Source organism: Aricia agestis, chromosome 8, assembly GCF_905147365.1.
Source record: "Aricia agestis chromosome 8, ilAriAges1.1, whole genome shotgun sequence".
Lineage (NCBI taxonomy): Eukaryota > Metazoa > Arthropoda > Insecta > Lepidoptera > Lycaenidae > Aricia > Aricia agestis.
This window is the reverse complement of record NC_056413.1, coordinates 14019672-14035887: the sequence shown is the minus strand read 5'-3', so window position 1 is coordinate 14035887 and position 16216 is coordinate 14019672. Positions and strand designations below refer to the sequence as shown.

Sequence of the window (16216 nt, the reverse complement as noted above, 5' to 3'; positions counted from 1 at the left end):
ATACTGTAACGTGGTTCATACGTGGCATAACCTATTAAAATATGATGTCACCGCTTAATATTATAACAATAAAAAATTAAACCTGTGGAGTAAGATAAGGCGTATAAGTTATAACTATATACCTCCAGAGTACGGAGATCGTGGAACAAATGGGCTAAGATTGCTCATGGCTGTCCCGTATTCCGACCATGGACCAACCCTACACCACCGCCAGAGGTGCGTTTACGCTGAGTAAGTAACGCTGAGAGATGTTGTAATTGAAGCAAGTGTGTTTTATAATGTTTGCTAAATGTCTTTTTTGTTTTTAGCATCCTGAGAGGAGGTGGAAGGTTGTTCCAGCATCGGGAAGCAGCGTACCTGAATGATCCACGAAAAGCTACAGTCTTATGAACTGGTGTCAGGATCCGGTATTGGGAGGCACGAGTACGATTGTTGATATCACTTGCCCAGGCCAGCTTCTCATATAAGTAGGATGGACATTGTGTGAGGATTATATCAAATAGAAGAGCAGCAAAGTGGAGCTTTCTACGTTCCTTCATCTTAAGTAGGTTGCCCTTGTTAATAAATGGTGGGACATATTGTGTTCGTGGGGGGATAGTGAAACAAAAACGCATACAGGCATTCTGGACCCTCTGCACAAGCCTCTCTGTTCTGGCAAGTATAGCATGACCAATAACTGTGTCGGCGTAGTTCAATTTCGAGAGTATGAGCGTCTCACAGAGCCTGATTCTAATGTCTTCGCTCAGGTAGGCGCGATAATTGTAAAGAGTTTTTAGTCGATAAAAACAGCTTCTTACTACCTCGAGCATGTGCTGTTCAACTGTGAACTCCTAAGTTACGTGCGATATTTACTTGCTCAATCACTTGTCCTGATATCATGATCTTTGTTTTGCTGGCATTCAAAACTAGACCACAAGAGTTGGACCACTCAGCTATTCGTAGAAGGGCTTCATTTATTTTAGAAACAGCCTCATCGATATCTTTAGGGTAAAAACTGAGGTAGACCTGGGTGTCATCTGCGTACATGTGGAACCTGCTGTGAATTATATGTTGACAAATATCCGCACTAAATAGGATGTACAGTAGAGGGCCGAGGATTGATCCCTGAGGAACGCCTTGATCCACACTAGCATCCGAAGAGTAGGACTTACTGCCATTACTATTTATGATTTCCACCTTCTGTAATCTATGTTTCAGGTAGCTAAAAAACCACTGTATTATAGAAGGTTCAAAACCATAATATTTAAGCTTGCTAATAAGAAGGAAAATATTAATTGTGTCAAATGCCCTCGAATAGTCTAATAAGACCAGAATAGTACCCTTTCCATTATCCTGAGCAGATAGAATGTTGTCTAAGACATCTAAAAGAGCAGTAACAGTGCTATGTTTTCTCCTAAATCCAGACTGGTACTTAGGCAAAATTTTATTAAATTCGAGGTAGTTCATTATTTGTTTGTGCACCACTTTTTCGACTATTTTAGAGAGGCAGGGAAGAATGCTAATAGGGCGGAGGTCTTGGAGGGAGGAAGGATTGGGGTTTTTAGGAATGGGCTTGATCAAAGCTATCTTCCAGACTGAGGGGAATGTAGAGGTTAGTAGAGATTTATTTACAATGTTAGTAATAACTTCTAGAGTGTTAGGCAGTGTAAGATTTAACATTTGTAAAGAGATATTATCAACCACAACACAACAACAAATTTAGAAAGAGGTGAACGGGGCTCCCATCAGCCTGTCGGGCATATATACGCCCACGCCTTGTCCACGAGTAGCGCCATTTCTTCGAGCTACACTCCTCCCGCACCTTGCGGTATAGGAGGCGGTTGTGCCGGGTGAGCCGCTCGTTGACAAAGACCCGCCCGGTGTCTGCGGTACGACCGCGGCGCACGCGGGCCGCCTTCAGCAGCTCGTCCCGAAGGTCACGACGCGCCAACCGCACCACGACGCGCAGGCGCCCGCCCTCTGCCGGCGGTACTCCAACACGCTCGGCGAACACAACGTCACGCGACTCCAGAGGCACTCCCAGCTGCGTAGCCAGGACGGTGACGGTGATGATATTTTCTCCCTTCACCTCGGGCACTAGACCGATATCGAGATCGGCGAGAAGGGCGTCTTGGTCGCGATCGTTGAGCTCAAGTTTAAGCGCAGCCACAGAGCGTTCCAGCTCATCGACCCGCTCCGCCTTCGCACCTACGGCGCCGCCCTGCTCCATCGCGTCCAACCTCTTCTCTGCGCTGATCAGCCGTGTCGATAAATCTGATATAGTTTCCCGGAGCAGTGCCATCTCTTGGCGGCACCCGCGAAGCTCAGCAATAAGGTCAGAAAACTCCCGTCTGAACCCCGCAAGATCAGTATCGACATCCAAAGAGTTAGCAGCCGATTTATCCTTGGCTTCGGGTGAACTGTTTGCTTCCTGATCATCAGCCATCGCAGGAGAAGAAAAGCCAAGGTCGACTAGACCTCTAACGGGCGTTAGGTTGTTATATCCGCGTATTTCATTTCTTTTGCAACTGGGACAGACCCAGTCCGCCAACCGCCAACCGCCAACCTTCGCCTTAACAGGCAAGGCAAGACACGCCTTGTGAAATTTAGTGGAGCAGATGCATTTGCAGCCTCCGCATTTTGAGGTCTTATCCATGTCGACGGGCTAAATAGTTTTTAGCTACTCTGCGATAGATGGCGCGCAACAACAGCCTCAGATACCAAAACTCAATGGGTACGTTCAGGTTACAACAGATGGCGCTGTCACTACGTATCGACTAGTATTGCAGCTCGAACCACAGATGTCGCTATGGGTAAAGATTTACGGATAATTGCACAAATTTTGAGCCAACTCTACCCTCACTCCGCGGAAAAAAAGTACGTACGTTAAAAGTTGATGATGGCTTTTATGGGAAGATGCGTCCACTTGCTGCGACACAAACACTCACATAGCGGGGTTAGTACACTAGGCACAAAATAAACAACTCTCCCAAAGCTAATATCGAGTTTTACTTAACGAACTGGATTAAATCACGGACTCGTATGTTACAAATTTGACGTTTATGACGTCACTCTCAAGTACCTACATTATAATATGTATTAGGGACATCGCAGACAGGCAAACTTTTTGTGTGATCGAGTCTGCGATCTCCCTTAGAGTACGGGAGCCCAAACACAAATAGAACAATCCATATTTTAAGACCATCAAGTCAAAGTATGAAATCCTTTTTATCTCTGTTAGCTACTTACGAGATTTTTCGAAAATAAAAAAGTTGTTCGTCTTATCAAAATGAAGCTACTCACAAAAATTAGCTTGTTACTCTTGTTAGTGATAAAAAAATGTTCTAGGGCTCCAGTACTATTAGTACACGTGGGAGAGCCATGCTTCGGCACGAATGGGCCGGCTCGACCGGAGAAATACCACGTTCTCACAGAAAACCGGCGTGAAACAGCGCTTGCGCTGTTTCGCCGAGTGAGTGAGTTTACCGGAGGCCCAATCCCCTACCCTTTTCCCTTCCCTACCCTCTCCTATTCTCTTCCCTTCCCTTCCCTCCCTTCCCTACCCTCCCCTATTACCCTATTCCCTCTTAAAAGGCCGGCAACGCACCTGCAGCTCTTCTGATGCTGCGAGTGTCTATGGGCGACGGAAATTGCTTTCCATCAGATGCCACGTTTGACCCCTTATTTCATAAAAAAAAAGTGTAGATAACTAGCTGTCCCGGCAAGTGTTGTTTTGCCTTATAAAGTATTTCGATTTTCGCCCATATTATTTTATTGCAAAGTGACTAAAAAAGTATGTCACCATGGCGACGTCCATCGCTTTCCCGTGGTCACGGGTGGATTGAGGTGACAGATGTCAAACTTGCTAAAGTGCTACCCGAAAATTCTTTAATTATTATTTTGGAACATCGGAACTCAAATATTATATTTCATTACGTAAAAGAAGGAGAATACAAATTAATACATAATTATATTTGTTTTGTGTTTTCCCTGTCTTTCACTAAACCTTTAAATGCTAATATTGTTACCGTCAATGCTGGTGTAGTTGTAATTGCACCTCAGTCTAAATGCTGTGTGTTGTTAAAGTTATTTTACTGTATGTTGTTGAATAAAAACATACAGTAAAATAACATTAACAACCACAGAATTGTGGTCTGTAATTGTACCGTAATAAATAAATAAATAAAAATACGAGTTGCACTCCGGGAGTGCCGGCAGAAGTGAAAACTTGATTAATTAACGTTGTGCATTATTTTTTTTAACCCATTTTTTATGAAAATCGATATTTAAAAAATCGTTTTTTTTTTAATTAATCGAAAACCTTACAATTGTTTTTAACCCATTTTTTATGAAAATCGATTTAAAAAAAATCGATTTTTTTAATTAAGAATCGATTAAAAAATATCGACAATCGAAAAAAAAACAATCGATTGTTCGATTAATCGATTTCGATGTTACAACACTACTCTCCAAGCGCTTAGGGTTTTTCGATCAGCACGAGAATCCGCCACTAAAGAAGTTTTCACTTCAATAAAAGTATTATATAAGTAACTATATATTACTGTATTATATACGTCTTGTAAAATAAACGAAAGTTTTGCGGAAACAATGGATTTTGTACTGATTTTTGTAGCATGCGATAAAAAATATAAAATGTTTTTCACGACAGTCAAAACAAACTATCAGCTCCGCCTTCTTCATGTAGGATGAAAATTTGGTATCGTGAGTCGTGACTATAATAATAATTGTGCGATACATAAAATTAAATTTCTTTTGACTGACTGAGGATGAGGAAGAATATTTTTCTGGTAAGTAGGTACGTTTATTTAATAAAAAGCTGATAGTAAAAATGTGCAACGTTAAGGGTATATTAGGAAACAGCTGAATATATTGCACGCGGTGACCTTCGTTCGCCTTCACTTGACTTCCACTAAAATTTCAAAACTAAATTAGCCAAATCGGTTCATTCATTCTCGACTATTCTCGAGCCTTAGTGAGACTAACTAATTTTTTTAAAAAGATCGATTTATTAATATACAAGTTCCAACTTTTGTTTACATTAAAATCAGAATGAATAGAAACGGTTGACGCTGTGACTAAACAGAAACAATACAGCGTAGTGATTATATTCTCTTGGCAAGACAGCATGCATTATGAAACAGGAGCTAGTGGTACGTCAGCGATTCAGTATTTCGCGATGATTGATGTTTTCCGGATCAATGTGAATATTGAGATGAGGTCGTTGACCGCCGGCCCCGAATACAGCTGATCGCGACCGTTAGGGGATGCATAATTCATACTGTTGCCGGCTCATTCTGATACTGTTTGAGAACCGATACAGTAAAATGTGGAACTCCATGATTATTTATAAAAAAGAATTTCAATAATTTTAGAATTAAAAACTAATGTGAAGTAATTTGTTTTCTATTCGACAATAGATGGCGCTACTACCATCTGTTCACGTACGTTTTCTGACAAGTTGAGTACCTCTATTCTAGGCTATTGTCTTTTTTTTTTTAAACAAAAAAAAAATATCAAAGACTGTTTGAAATCTAAATGAAAGGTTATGTCACGAACAAGTCACAAAATATAGCAATGTCATTATAATTTGTAATTCAAAATTATTGTTTGTATTATTAAAATATAAATAAGACGACACAAATGACGCACAAATATGCCCCCGAGAAGTTGCGGGTTCGGTGGCAGGAGGAGTACAGAGACCAGGTCCAGGAGCAGCAGGAATTCATGCAGGAGCTGCACAAGACACGCAGGAAGGAGGAGCAGCGCATCTTGCAGGAGATAAAGAAGTTAGGAGGACCCAAGTGGTTCCAAGCCCTGAGCGGTGGACAAACGACTGCGTTGGACACCTTAGAGATGGCCATCCATCAGGATCTCCTCGAGGGCCGACCGACGAGGACGGCGGATGTGATGAAGAAACTAGCCCTATACCCCCAACCTAACCACGTAGACCTTTCGAACTGTGTGTACGCGGGAAGGGAAGATCCCAAGAAAATGCTCGCTCATTTGTTTCTGATCACTTACGGCCACGAATTTGAGTCCAAACGCCTGGAGTACCCGCTGAACGCGAAGCTCATGCTGTCGGCTATTTTATATTTGGGCGGCAAAAATCTAATAGAGCTGTTGCAGAAAATGTTCGCTCCCCCAAAGGAGACACCGCCGGTGGTCGAAAAGAAAGCGAGACGGCCACCGAAACAAAAATCTGCGTCGCCATATATGGAAAAACTGACCGCCCACGTGTACGAGCCGAAGAAAAAAGATCCATATAAACCTCCTCCGCTTCCAAACTTAGATTTTTTAGATGACCTAATCGAGGATGAACCTCCGACGAAGCTCTATCAACCTCCTACCGCTCCTACGCTCAAGACTACCCCTCGACCCAAGAAAAAACTAGCGGAATCATACTGCGATCAGCTGGCGGGAATCAAACGCATCGAGCCCCATTCCTCGGTGGTGGCGTCGCAGGAGACCGTCGTTTCGCAACCCAAGAAAGTCAAGAAACGATCAAAATTTCAGTTGAGTGACGTGAACAAATCTTACGGCACGGACACGCACACGACCTGGAGAAAAAGATCCCCGGTGCGGAAACCGACTGCACCGACTTCCGAAATACAGAACGTGCACTTCGCGATAACCGGCGTCTTCACACTCAACGGCAAGTCGCACTACGTGCTCGGAGGCGTGTGCGTCACGCCACCGGAGGGAGTCATGATACACGGGGGCTTCGTGTGCGTGGACGGCGTGATGGTGAACCTGCACTGCGGTTTCCGAGCGCAGCCACCTCCCCAGAAGACCCATAAATGCGACTGCGTCGAGAGGTGGCAGGACGTCGCGCTGGACTACGTCAAACGGACCAAGTGTCGCTGCGGTCACTTCTACGATTACGGCAACGACGGAACGTTCCCGCCCTCGGAGCTTCCGTACTTCGAAGCGCCGACGAAGCACCTCCCGCACCGGTTCAACTACGACACGATTTTTGACTTGGACGAAAAGCACCTGCACGTACGAAAGGAGTTCAAACGGTTCTGGGAGACGGACAGCCTCGTGCACATCGGGGACGCGGCAGCGAAGACGGATAAAAAAAAGAAGAAGATCAGACGATCATCGAAGTCATGTCTGGGTACCGACCCGACTCCCTCGGACTACCTGATATGTGCGTTGAAACACCTACGAAAAGAGAACATCGCCGCGAAATTACCTGACGTACACCTCGTCCCGGAGCTCAAGGAGTGGATGCGTCACAGAATACACGGGCCGCTAACACGAAAGCAGAAGGAGCGGATGCTGAAGAAGAAGAGCGCTACGTTTTGGCAGACTCTGCTGAGGCTCTCTAAAAAGGGGTACGGGCACGTGTATCCGCCGAAAGAGCCGGCCTTTACCGGCCAGAGCGACTGGAACCACAAGCAGGCAATGATCGAGAAGTTCCGTAAATACACCTTCCAGTATAGACTGGAGTTGTACCGATCGTACGCCAACGTGACGAACATGATGTGGCCGACGATGTTCCAAGCGGAGTTTCCCGACAAGAGTTTCCGCCAGATCTACTATTCGTATCTGTTCGCTCGTTTGGAAGACTTTCACCTTATACACCCCTACAGCACGAGGGAGACTATGGAGAGAACAGAAATACTGCGGAGCAAACGGTACAGGTGTCCGCTGTCCATTGAATAAAAACCTCCTCGCGCCCTCGTATTCCTCGTACCAATTTTCTTATTTTGTAGATCAACATAAATTAAAAATAATATATACCTGGCCCGTACGATAATCTCAGCAATACTTGAAAATAAATAATATTAACTGATAATCCATTTTGTTTCTTTAGTATGATCAATACAAACTATTTGAAATTTTTAAGTCTTATTCAGAAGGTGATTTAAAAAATAAGTGGTCTTACCACAAAAGATTTAAACATCTATTGATCAGTTGTTTTGAGACCATTATATGTACTGAATTTTTTTCTAATCAACTGTTTAACAGGTATTTAAATATTTTGTAGTAATGTTTCTCGTGCGTCGTCGAATCGTGTCTTTATAAGAATCATTGATTGCTTGATCAAGTTCAAGGATTATTAAATACGGCTAATACGTATGTGGGTTTAATAAAAAGCATTTTAAGTATTCCATAATTTAATGTGATAAGTATATTATAATAATATACCCTCAGGTATTTTACACAAAAATGTTACTTAAAATTAAATGTCAACTGTAAAACAACTAGGTTGTATGCGTGGATAAAATTATTCAATAGAAGACATGATTTGTTCCAAGCATTTCCAAAATGCGCTAACGTTACTCCACACGTACCTAATACTCGCAGGTATTAAAATATTTCTCTCTCCACTACGACCGGTGCCGCAAATATACAAAATCTTACTACTACATCTATTTAACACTTTGCATACATCACTAGAGCGGAGTTCTCCACCTCTAAAGCCTACGGATTCAAAGTCTTTGGTATCATAATTGTTACAGAAAATTCACTCATGTACCGGATTACACAGAATACTGATGTAGAAAGAAATGTTAATTAAAGCATATTCGTATTAAAACTAAAACAACTTCAACAAAAGTATAAAATGGCAAAGTTGTGATAAACATAAATATAACTATAACATCATTATAATTTAAATATATTAAACTGTAGTACTAATTTATACGAATTAAAATAATTTGTGCGGGTAGTTTTAAAAGATTAAAATAGTTGAGAAATATTCAAATATCGAAGACAGTTTAAAATACAAAGTTCTAATTTAAATTCATCTTGAATCAAATTTTGTACAAGTAAAATTTTGCAGACTGAAGTTAGCAATGTGTCTCTAGAAGACAACTCGCGACTAACTTCGCGCAGTTTAAATTACTTGGCGCGTACCTCCTAACTACATCTATCATTGTTACAGTCATTTTAGTACTATGTCAGTCTAACATTTGATTCAAGAATCTACCATTTAAAAGAGATTATAATCTGTTTAAAAGTGTAATGCCCAGAAAAATTTGAGAGAAAGTTAAATCACACTTTGCCTTTATAGAATAACTGGCAGTATAATATTACGAAATAGGTGCTTACTCCTCGTAACATAGGTTAGCTTCTTTTAATTTTTAGGTTAAGTTGCTGACAGCCATTTAAACTTATCTTTAACTTAGCGCCCTCTCATGGCAGAAAAGGTATTCAAATCAGGTTTTTGACACCAGATGACGCTAACATCTAAAAAGTCCAAACAGCTTCCAGATACTTAACCTTTAAAAACAGAGCGTATCATAGATTTCAATCTACAGACATTTTCCCCTTTAAATAATAACCCCACGCTTACACGACTGTGTAACTGGCTTTTTCTGATACGGTACACCGAAATGCTACAAACGTAGACGCAGTCATATTTCTGTAAGCGTGGTGTCAAGGCGAGACCGCAATAGACTACGCTGCAGCGGAGCGATGCGATACTTTATGTTACAAACTGACGTTTTGTGTCGCGTAACTGCCGCGTTGTGCAGTTTAGTTTATATGATTTCATACGCATATATAAGGCAACTCTTTGCAGCGTAATGTCGCTTACTGTCTCACTTCATTCAATATTAGGCGACGTTTTGCTGTAGCGTAGTTTTGCACACAGTCCCACCTTTATTAAGGGGGTACGAGAGTAAACACCTAAATCTGCAGCTCCTGCGAGTGTTGTGAGTGCGGGGAGTGTTGTGTGTTGTGTGTGTTGTGTGCGGGCGCGCGCTGCTGCAGGTGCACGAGGGCGGACAGCAGGCGCGTGTTGGCCTCGTCGAGCGCGGCGATGCGGTGCTCCTGCGCCTCGATCACGCGCTGCTTGTGTGACAGCGCCGCCGCCATCTTGCGCTGCTCCCGTCTGAGTTCTTCCTCGACACAGATTAACCTGAAAATAAGATTTTTATTTGTTTAGCTGCAACCGCCAGGACACTTCACATTGTGGGGATGTGATGCGGCGAATTTTTAAATGATACATAGCATTGCATGTGTCACGACTCACGTTGCAATTTGAACTGTCCCTAATAAACAATTCTTACTATATTTGCGTTTAATTTCGTAATTGGCTTGGATTCGTAATTTTATATGAAACTTAAGACAGGGCATAATTTTATTATAATCACCCAAAAGTAGTTTCGCTAGTCTCTTTTGAAAAGCTCACTGTGATAGAACATATTAATACCTAGATATAATAGCCTTCATCTTGGCGTCAGTGTGGTCCTGTCCGGGCTCGGCGGGCCCCAGCCGCCCCCGCAACAGCTCCACAGAACACTTCAGCCGCTCTATCTCGCGCTCGTACTGAAATTCACACAACGTGAAGTTAGTTTAGCTATTTCTTTTTCCATCAGATTCAACTACAAGACTGCATCACCATCATGCATAAGTCTGACTTGTTATGTACGGTCTAGGCATCAAATTGGTTAGAAACCTGCAAAATCCAAAAGTTTACCTGTTCGATAGTTCGGTGGTGCTTGGTCCGGCGGCGGCCGGTGGTGCTGTACAGCGTGTCGTCCAGCTCGTCCGAGCTGTCGGTGAGTTCGCGCGCCGACTCCAGGCTCAGCCGCCGCTGCAGCTTGTCCCGCGCCGGCACCTCTCGCTCGCTCCGAACCTGCGCCCTCTCACTCTCGCTCGACTCCCGCCCGAACACCCCCGACGGCGACTCCCGCCTCTCCCGATAGTAGTCCTGGTGCCTCTCCAGATCCTCGTTCAGCCGGCTGCTCGACACCTTCGCGCCCGAGTAGTTCCTCTCCAGCGGATAATTCGTCTCGGGAATGGAATCGGTCGCGAACTTGTCGTTGGCATTCCGCGCGTTCTCCATGTTGAACAGCGCCTTCTGGCTCCGTGATATCTGCAGCCGGTACATCTCCTTGTTGACCTCCTCGACGTTGGACTCGGACCGGCTCATCGGGTAGCCGGAGTCGGTGGAGATGTGGTGCGGCTTGCTCTCGTACAGCGAGTCGCCGCGCTGGCCGAAGTGCTTGAGGTTGAGCTGGGTCGGGTTGGTCGAGTACGAGAGCATGGGGTTCGTTCGCGGCATTCGCGTCTTGCTCTTCCGGAGGCTCGGCGAGTTGCTGGAGGACTCGTCGTCGCGGACTCGCGGGGAACCCCGCTGGTACGCGTCCTCGTAGTTGCAATTGTCGCGGGTGAGTTTTCGGTGGGGATTGTTGCGGTTCTGTTCGAAGCTCCTATCGTCGTTGAAGTTGGTCGACCCCTCCTCGGAGTTGGTCTCCACGTTGTCGGTGCTCAAGCCCTCCTCATCGATCGATGAACTGGACGAGCCACAGGGACATCGCTTGGAGTTTCTATTCTCGTTCTTCTTGTCCTGCGCCTGCCGGTTGTCGTCCATGTTGTACACGGGGTTGGTGAACACGAGCGGCGCGACCTTGGCGCCACTGTTGGTGTTGCTCTGCGCGTTGTCGGCCGTCGTGAAGTTCTGGATGCCGTACTTCTGGATGTCGTATTCGATCTTCTGCTGCACGGGACTCTTCGGGTAGAATTTCTCGTTCTTGCTGTCGTAGTACTGCTTGTCCCTCTGCTTCTGGTAGTTGAGCTGCGAGTACCGGCTCATGGGCTGCCCGCCGTTCTCGTAGGGCTGGTGGTGGGGGGCGGTGTTCTCGATGGGGCTGGAGCTCTGGCTGTAGGTGGCTATGCTCTGGTATCCGGAGCTGGCGACGTTGGAGAGGCCGCTGATGGACACGTTCGAGCCGTTGTTCGTGTAGTTTTTGTTTCCGTTGACGATGTTATTGTTTATCGATTTCGGTTGCGACATGTTCTTCTTGTTCATGAGTTTCTCGTCCACTATGTCGGAGTCGTCAGCGTACTTGAGCAAGTCCGAGAGCTCCTCCAGGTTAGCGGTTTCCTTGATGATGTTCTGCATCTCGTTGGAGCAGTAGTTGTGGTTGATGCTGTCGCTGCTGGGGGACCGCTCAGTGCCGTTGTAGTTGGAGTTGTGGTGCTGCTGGTAGTTGTTGGGCTTGTATCTCTCCTGGAACCTCCTCTCGAGGCTCTCGTTCAGGCCGTTGCTGATGCCTTTGGGGTACTGGTCGGAGCCGAACCCGATTTGGACGACCTTCAGATTGACGCAGTGCTCCTGGTTGTTGTACTGCGAGCTGTATCTGTCGGGGTTGACGTTCTGGTTGACGGCATTCGAGCCGTAGCCGTTTCGTGGTAGCGTCGCAGACCTTAGGTTGAAACTCGGCGACTTCGAGACTGTGACGTAGGAGTTTTTGAACTTGGATTCCTCCGCGTTGGACTTGGAGGGGCTGACGTTGAACTGGACGCCATTTTTGTTCATGATGGGTGAGCTGTGCGCGAAGTTATTGGTCTGGGTCGGTTGTACTTCGTTTGGTTTGTTTGGAGTGCTGCAAGTTGGATCGTTAAACCTGAAAAGAAATATAAAAATTTTTGTAAATCAACAGCGATAAAAATATAAAGAAGACAATTAGTAAACAACAGGAAAGAAGTAGAACATAATGCGCATTAGTTAATTAAATCAATTTTTACCTGAATATGTTGTCACCAATCTGCGTAGGAGGTCCGGTTTCATTGGTAGATTCTAGCTTCTTGGTCAGTTCATCCAATATTTCCATCAATGGATCTAACTCCTGAAAACAAAGCATTTTTTTTACAAAACTGTACCTTTAAAAAAGGAGATCTTTACACATTGAAAAGGTAATTTTAGTCAACCTACGAATGTTATAAAGGTGCGCAATATCAGTTTGCAGCACTTTCATTGCGCAGCGCAACGAAAGTGCTGCAAACTGATATTGCCAAATGAAAATTGTTGTCAATCATTTACTCAACATAATATGGTGCCATTATAGATGGCAATAAGAACTATAGTTCCTGAACATCATTTTATACAAATGAATTGCTGGCATGGCCTATTGGCGTCTGCCACCTATTATCCAATATAATGACTTTGTTTTGTTACACCATATAGAATAACTTACCATCATCCTCCCCACAGCCAGTTTAGGTAGACTGTCAACCAGCAGGTTGTGCAGCGTCGCCAGCTGTTTGCCCAGGTCCACGTGCGGCGCCCACTCTGGGTCAGCTTCGACCGGCTCGCTTCGAGAACCTTCGGACGCATGTGACCCCTGTGATGTTGACGAATTGCGCTTGCTGTCCTGTTGCTGTTGTTGATGCTGCTGTTGTTGCTGCTGGTGTTGCTGCTGTTGCTGCTGGTGATGCTGTTGTTGTTGGTTTTGTTGCTGTTGATTTTGCTGCTCGTGTGGTCTTGTCTGCAAATAAAATAATATTAAGCAATGGTATTTGAACATTTAATTAGGAGATAAAAGTCGGAGCTATTCTAATTTCCCTCTCCAAGCAAAACGGCTGTCCAAGCAAAAGGCACCACAAAAATAATATTGTTACGTTATATTTGTACGCCTACTTAGTTTACGTGAAATTTATTAAAATTAATGAGGGTCTTTTAAAATTCTTTTTGCCACCAGGTGCTGCTATGTAGCCTTAGGGTCAATTCAGACCGCAACACGACGAGGCGAGGCGAGGCACGGCGCGGCATAAATTGAAATTAAGACGTCTTGCGAATCTGTCAAATCCATATAAATTTAGAAATGCATCTACGCGTCGCGTTGCGATCTGAATCAACCCTTAGGGTCTATCGTGTTAAATAGACATATTATCGTGACACATGGCAGCTATATTGTGACATGACAGCAGTTTAACACGAAAGACCCTAAGGCTACATAGAGAACCTGGAAATAGAATTTCAAACACCCTCATTAACTTAAGTCACATTTAGGGCCTGTTTCACAACTTCCTGATAGGCTATATGCCGGATAGGCTATCCACCACGTAACTTGACAGAATATAGAATATGGAGAATCTATCAAATAAGTTGTGGACAGCCTATACGGTACTTTATCAGGAAAAGGTGAAACAGGCCCTTAATTAGATTAATTGGATTGTATCGAATAGGTCCTTACCGATATAGCTCTCAAGAAGGCCTTCATATTGGGTGCCTCTTGTTCGAGGAAGTCGTTGAGGAACTCCATGAAGGCCTCCTTCCCCTGGAACCGCGTGAAGTTGGCGAGAGTCTGCAGCGTCTTCGCCACTAGTGTCAAGTTGCGCGCCGCTCGCTCATTGGGGTATTCTGAAAAAAAAAAGGTTTTTTAATTGGATAAACCTGAAGTTAGTGAGGGTGGAAATTAATTACGGTTAATGCTAAAAAGGTCTTACGATGTATGGATATGTTTTTTGATGAGAGCCTTGTGATTTGATCTTAATAAATTACGAGGAACTAGACTATAGTTGTGATCATGATGACATGCTACAATAATAAATAGATTTTGTGCAGCAAATAGTTTTTTTCGAAGTGAATAAACTATACAGCTATATTTTGCAAAAAAATTTACTTACCATGAATAATTCCAAATAGACTCGGTGAGAGTATAGCCGGACAAAGGAAACGAAGGAATATTGATGCGCTGATCAGATTGTCGGAAATGTCTTCCCGACCCATCGCCGTTAGTCTGAGGAATAAAAAATATGTAAGTACTTATGCTTTAACTGGAATGTAAATGTTCTCACTGTAGATCGGCTTTACATACCACGAAGTATAGGTAAAATAGAAAAGAGCAACATTTTTATGTTATTCCTATATTATTCAAGATAATATTTTGGATCTGAAAAAGCTGAACTGATTTTAAAGCTTTATTTGCATTGCAATAATGTTTAATAATCGGTTTTATTTTTACTCCAGAGTTTATATTAGGTATTTTTGCTTTATCATCCAAAAAGAGTGTCTATGCTGATATAAGAGTATGCAGTGGCGTAAGCTTGTTTGTTGCTTCATAATATAAAAGTTAAACTTGATTTTAACTAACTAACTAATAAGCTTTACCTTTCTCTAAAAGTAGCGAAGCAATCCCTCAGCGGTTGCGGGAATCTATGCGCGGATGCAGCAATGGCGCGCCACGCTAGCGTCACAGCATCGCGCAGCGCCGCCTGCTGTCGCCGCAGCGCCGCGCCGCCGCCCGCGCGTAGCGGGTCCACCTCGCACTCCGCCGCGCCCGGACCTGCTGCCATCGCGACCGCCTCGCCCAGCGTGTCCTGAGGTAGTAATAGTAGTATACAGTGTTTGGTGGGTGGCAAATACGTGACAATCCGTGGGACAAAATTTAGATCTTGGGCAATTATTAACACCGTTTTGCCATTTATTGTGATATGGATTTCCAAATGGCATTTGTCAATTTTACAAGAGTATTTTCCGAAAGTGTAGTAACATGTAGTAACATGTGTTAAATTATTGGATCTGACATAAAAGTATTGCTTAAAAAGATTGATAATGAAGTTTAATATAATAGAACACAAGAGATGCACGCAAATGCGACGCACGTTAAACGTGACCACTTTGGTCAGTTGCGATGCGGGGTAAACCCAAGGGGTCAGTATTACCTGCAGGTACTGATCGCCGACCAGCTTGAGGTAGGCCTCCATGCTCTTGGTAGCGAGCGAGTTGCCGCGGAAGGTGAGGGAGTGGTCGCCGGTGCGGCGCACGTCGAGCGCGACCACGTCCGCCAGGTAGCGCGGCGCGAGCCCCGCCCCCGCCATACACAGCACGAGCGCGCAGCCTATGTCCTCCTTGGCTTTCACACCTGAAAAAGATTGAATTGAAAAAATGATAAGTTTTGTGCGTGACAGAATATTAGTTCCACAATGCAACTGTCTGCAGTTGGCAGTTTACTGATAATGTTTTAAAAAAATAATAGACAATTGCCCTGAAATATTTCATCAATTTTTAAACTAGATTAATTAATCTAACTCTAGTCACCTATAACTGGCTCCAAATACTCGCACAACTTCCTATAATTCCTCTTTAGGTAATCGAGGAAGCGTGCGTACGCAATACGCATCTATCGGTAGTACGCCGACTCACTGGTAGCGGAATTTGATGACTGCGGCTTGCTACGTGTTATTTATTTAACTCAATTTTTTTTTATTACTCACCTATTACGGGCTCCAAATATTCGCACAACTTCCTATAATTCCTCTTGAGATAGTCCAGGAAGCGGGCGTACGCATCTATCGGTAGTACGTCGACGCACTGGTAGCGGCATTTGATGCGGAGGGCGGGTGCGGCGCGCGCGGGCGACTGCGGCTTGTCCTCGCTCACGGCGTACCACCGTTCGTTGAGGTAGCGGGAGGATACGTCGTCGACTGGGATGCGAACTGAACCTGAAATAAAAAAATAATTTAAAATTATATA

The 16216-nt window shown here is 44.2% G+C and overlaps 2 protein-coding genes across 13 annotated transcripts in view; one reads left to right on the top strand and one right to left on the bottom strand.

The window, feature by feature from the left end:
- The first annotated feature begins 5568 nt into the window (after positions 1-5568).
- Positions 5569-7778, top strand: LOC121729761. Its single transcript, XM_042118379.1, has one exon. It carries the CDS (start codon positions 5641-5643, stop codon positions 7666-7668), a length of 2028 nt encoding a protein of 675 aa, XP_041974313.1. The 5' UTR covers positions 5569-5640; the 3' UTR covers positions 7669-7778.
- Positions 7779-8105: 327 nt separating this feature from the next.
- The window catches only part of LOC121729551 (disabled homolog 2-interacting protein), a 224627-nt gene continuing 216516 nt past the window's right edge, over positions 8106-16216 (bottom strand). For all 12 annotated transcript variants that reach the window (XM_042118094.1, XM_042118092.1, XM_042118100.1 and 9 more), the window contains 10 exons: positions 15958-16185; positions 15406-15605; positions 14852-15060; positions 14368-14480; positions 13935-14101; positions 12936-13226; positions 12487-12587; positions 10433-12365; positions 10166-10281; positions 8106-9871 (listed from right to left, as the gene is read on the bottom strand). In XM_042118094.1, coding sequence (XP_041974028.1) covers positions 9640-9871; positions 10166-10281; positions 10433-12365; positions 12487-12587; positions 12936-13226; positions 13935-14101; positions 14368-14480; positions 14852-15060; positions 15406-15605; positions 15958-16185 — 3590 coding nt within the window. In that variant the 3' untranslated portion in view covers positions 8106-9639. The remainder of the gene's footprint in view (positions 9872-10165; positions 10282-10432; positions 12366-12486; positions 12588-12935; positions 13227-13934; positions 14102-14367; positions 14481-14851; positions 15061-15405; positions 15606-15957; positions 16186-16216) is intronic.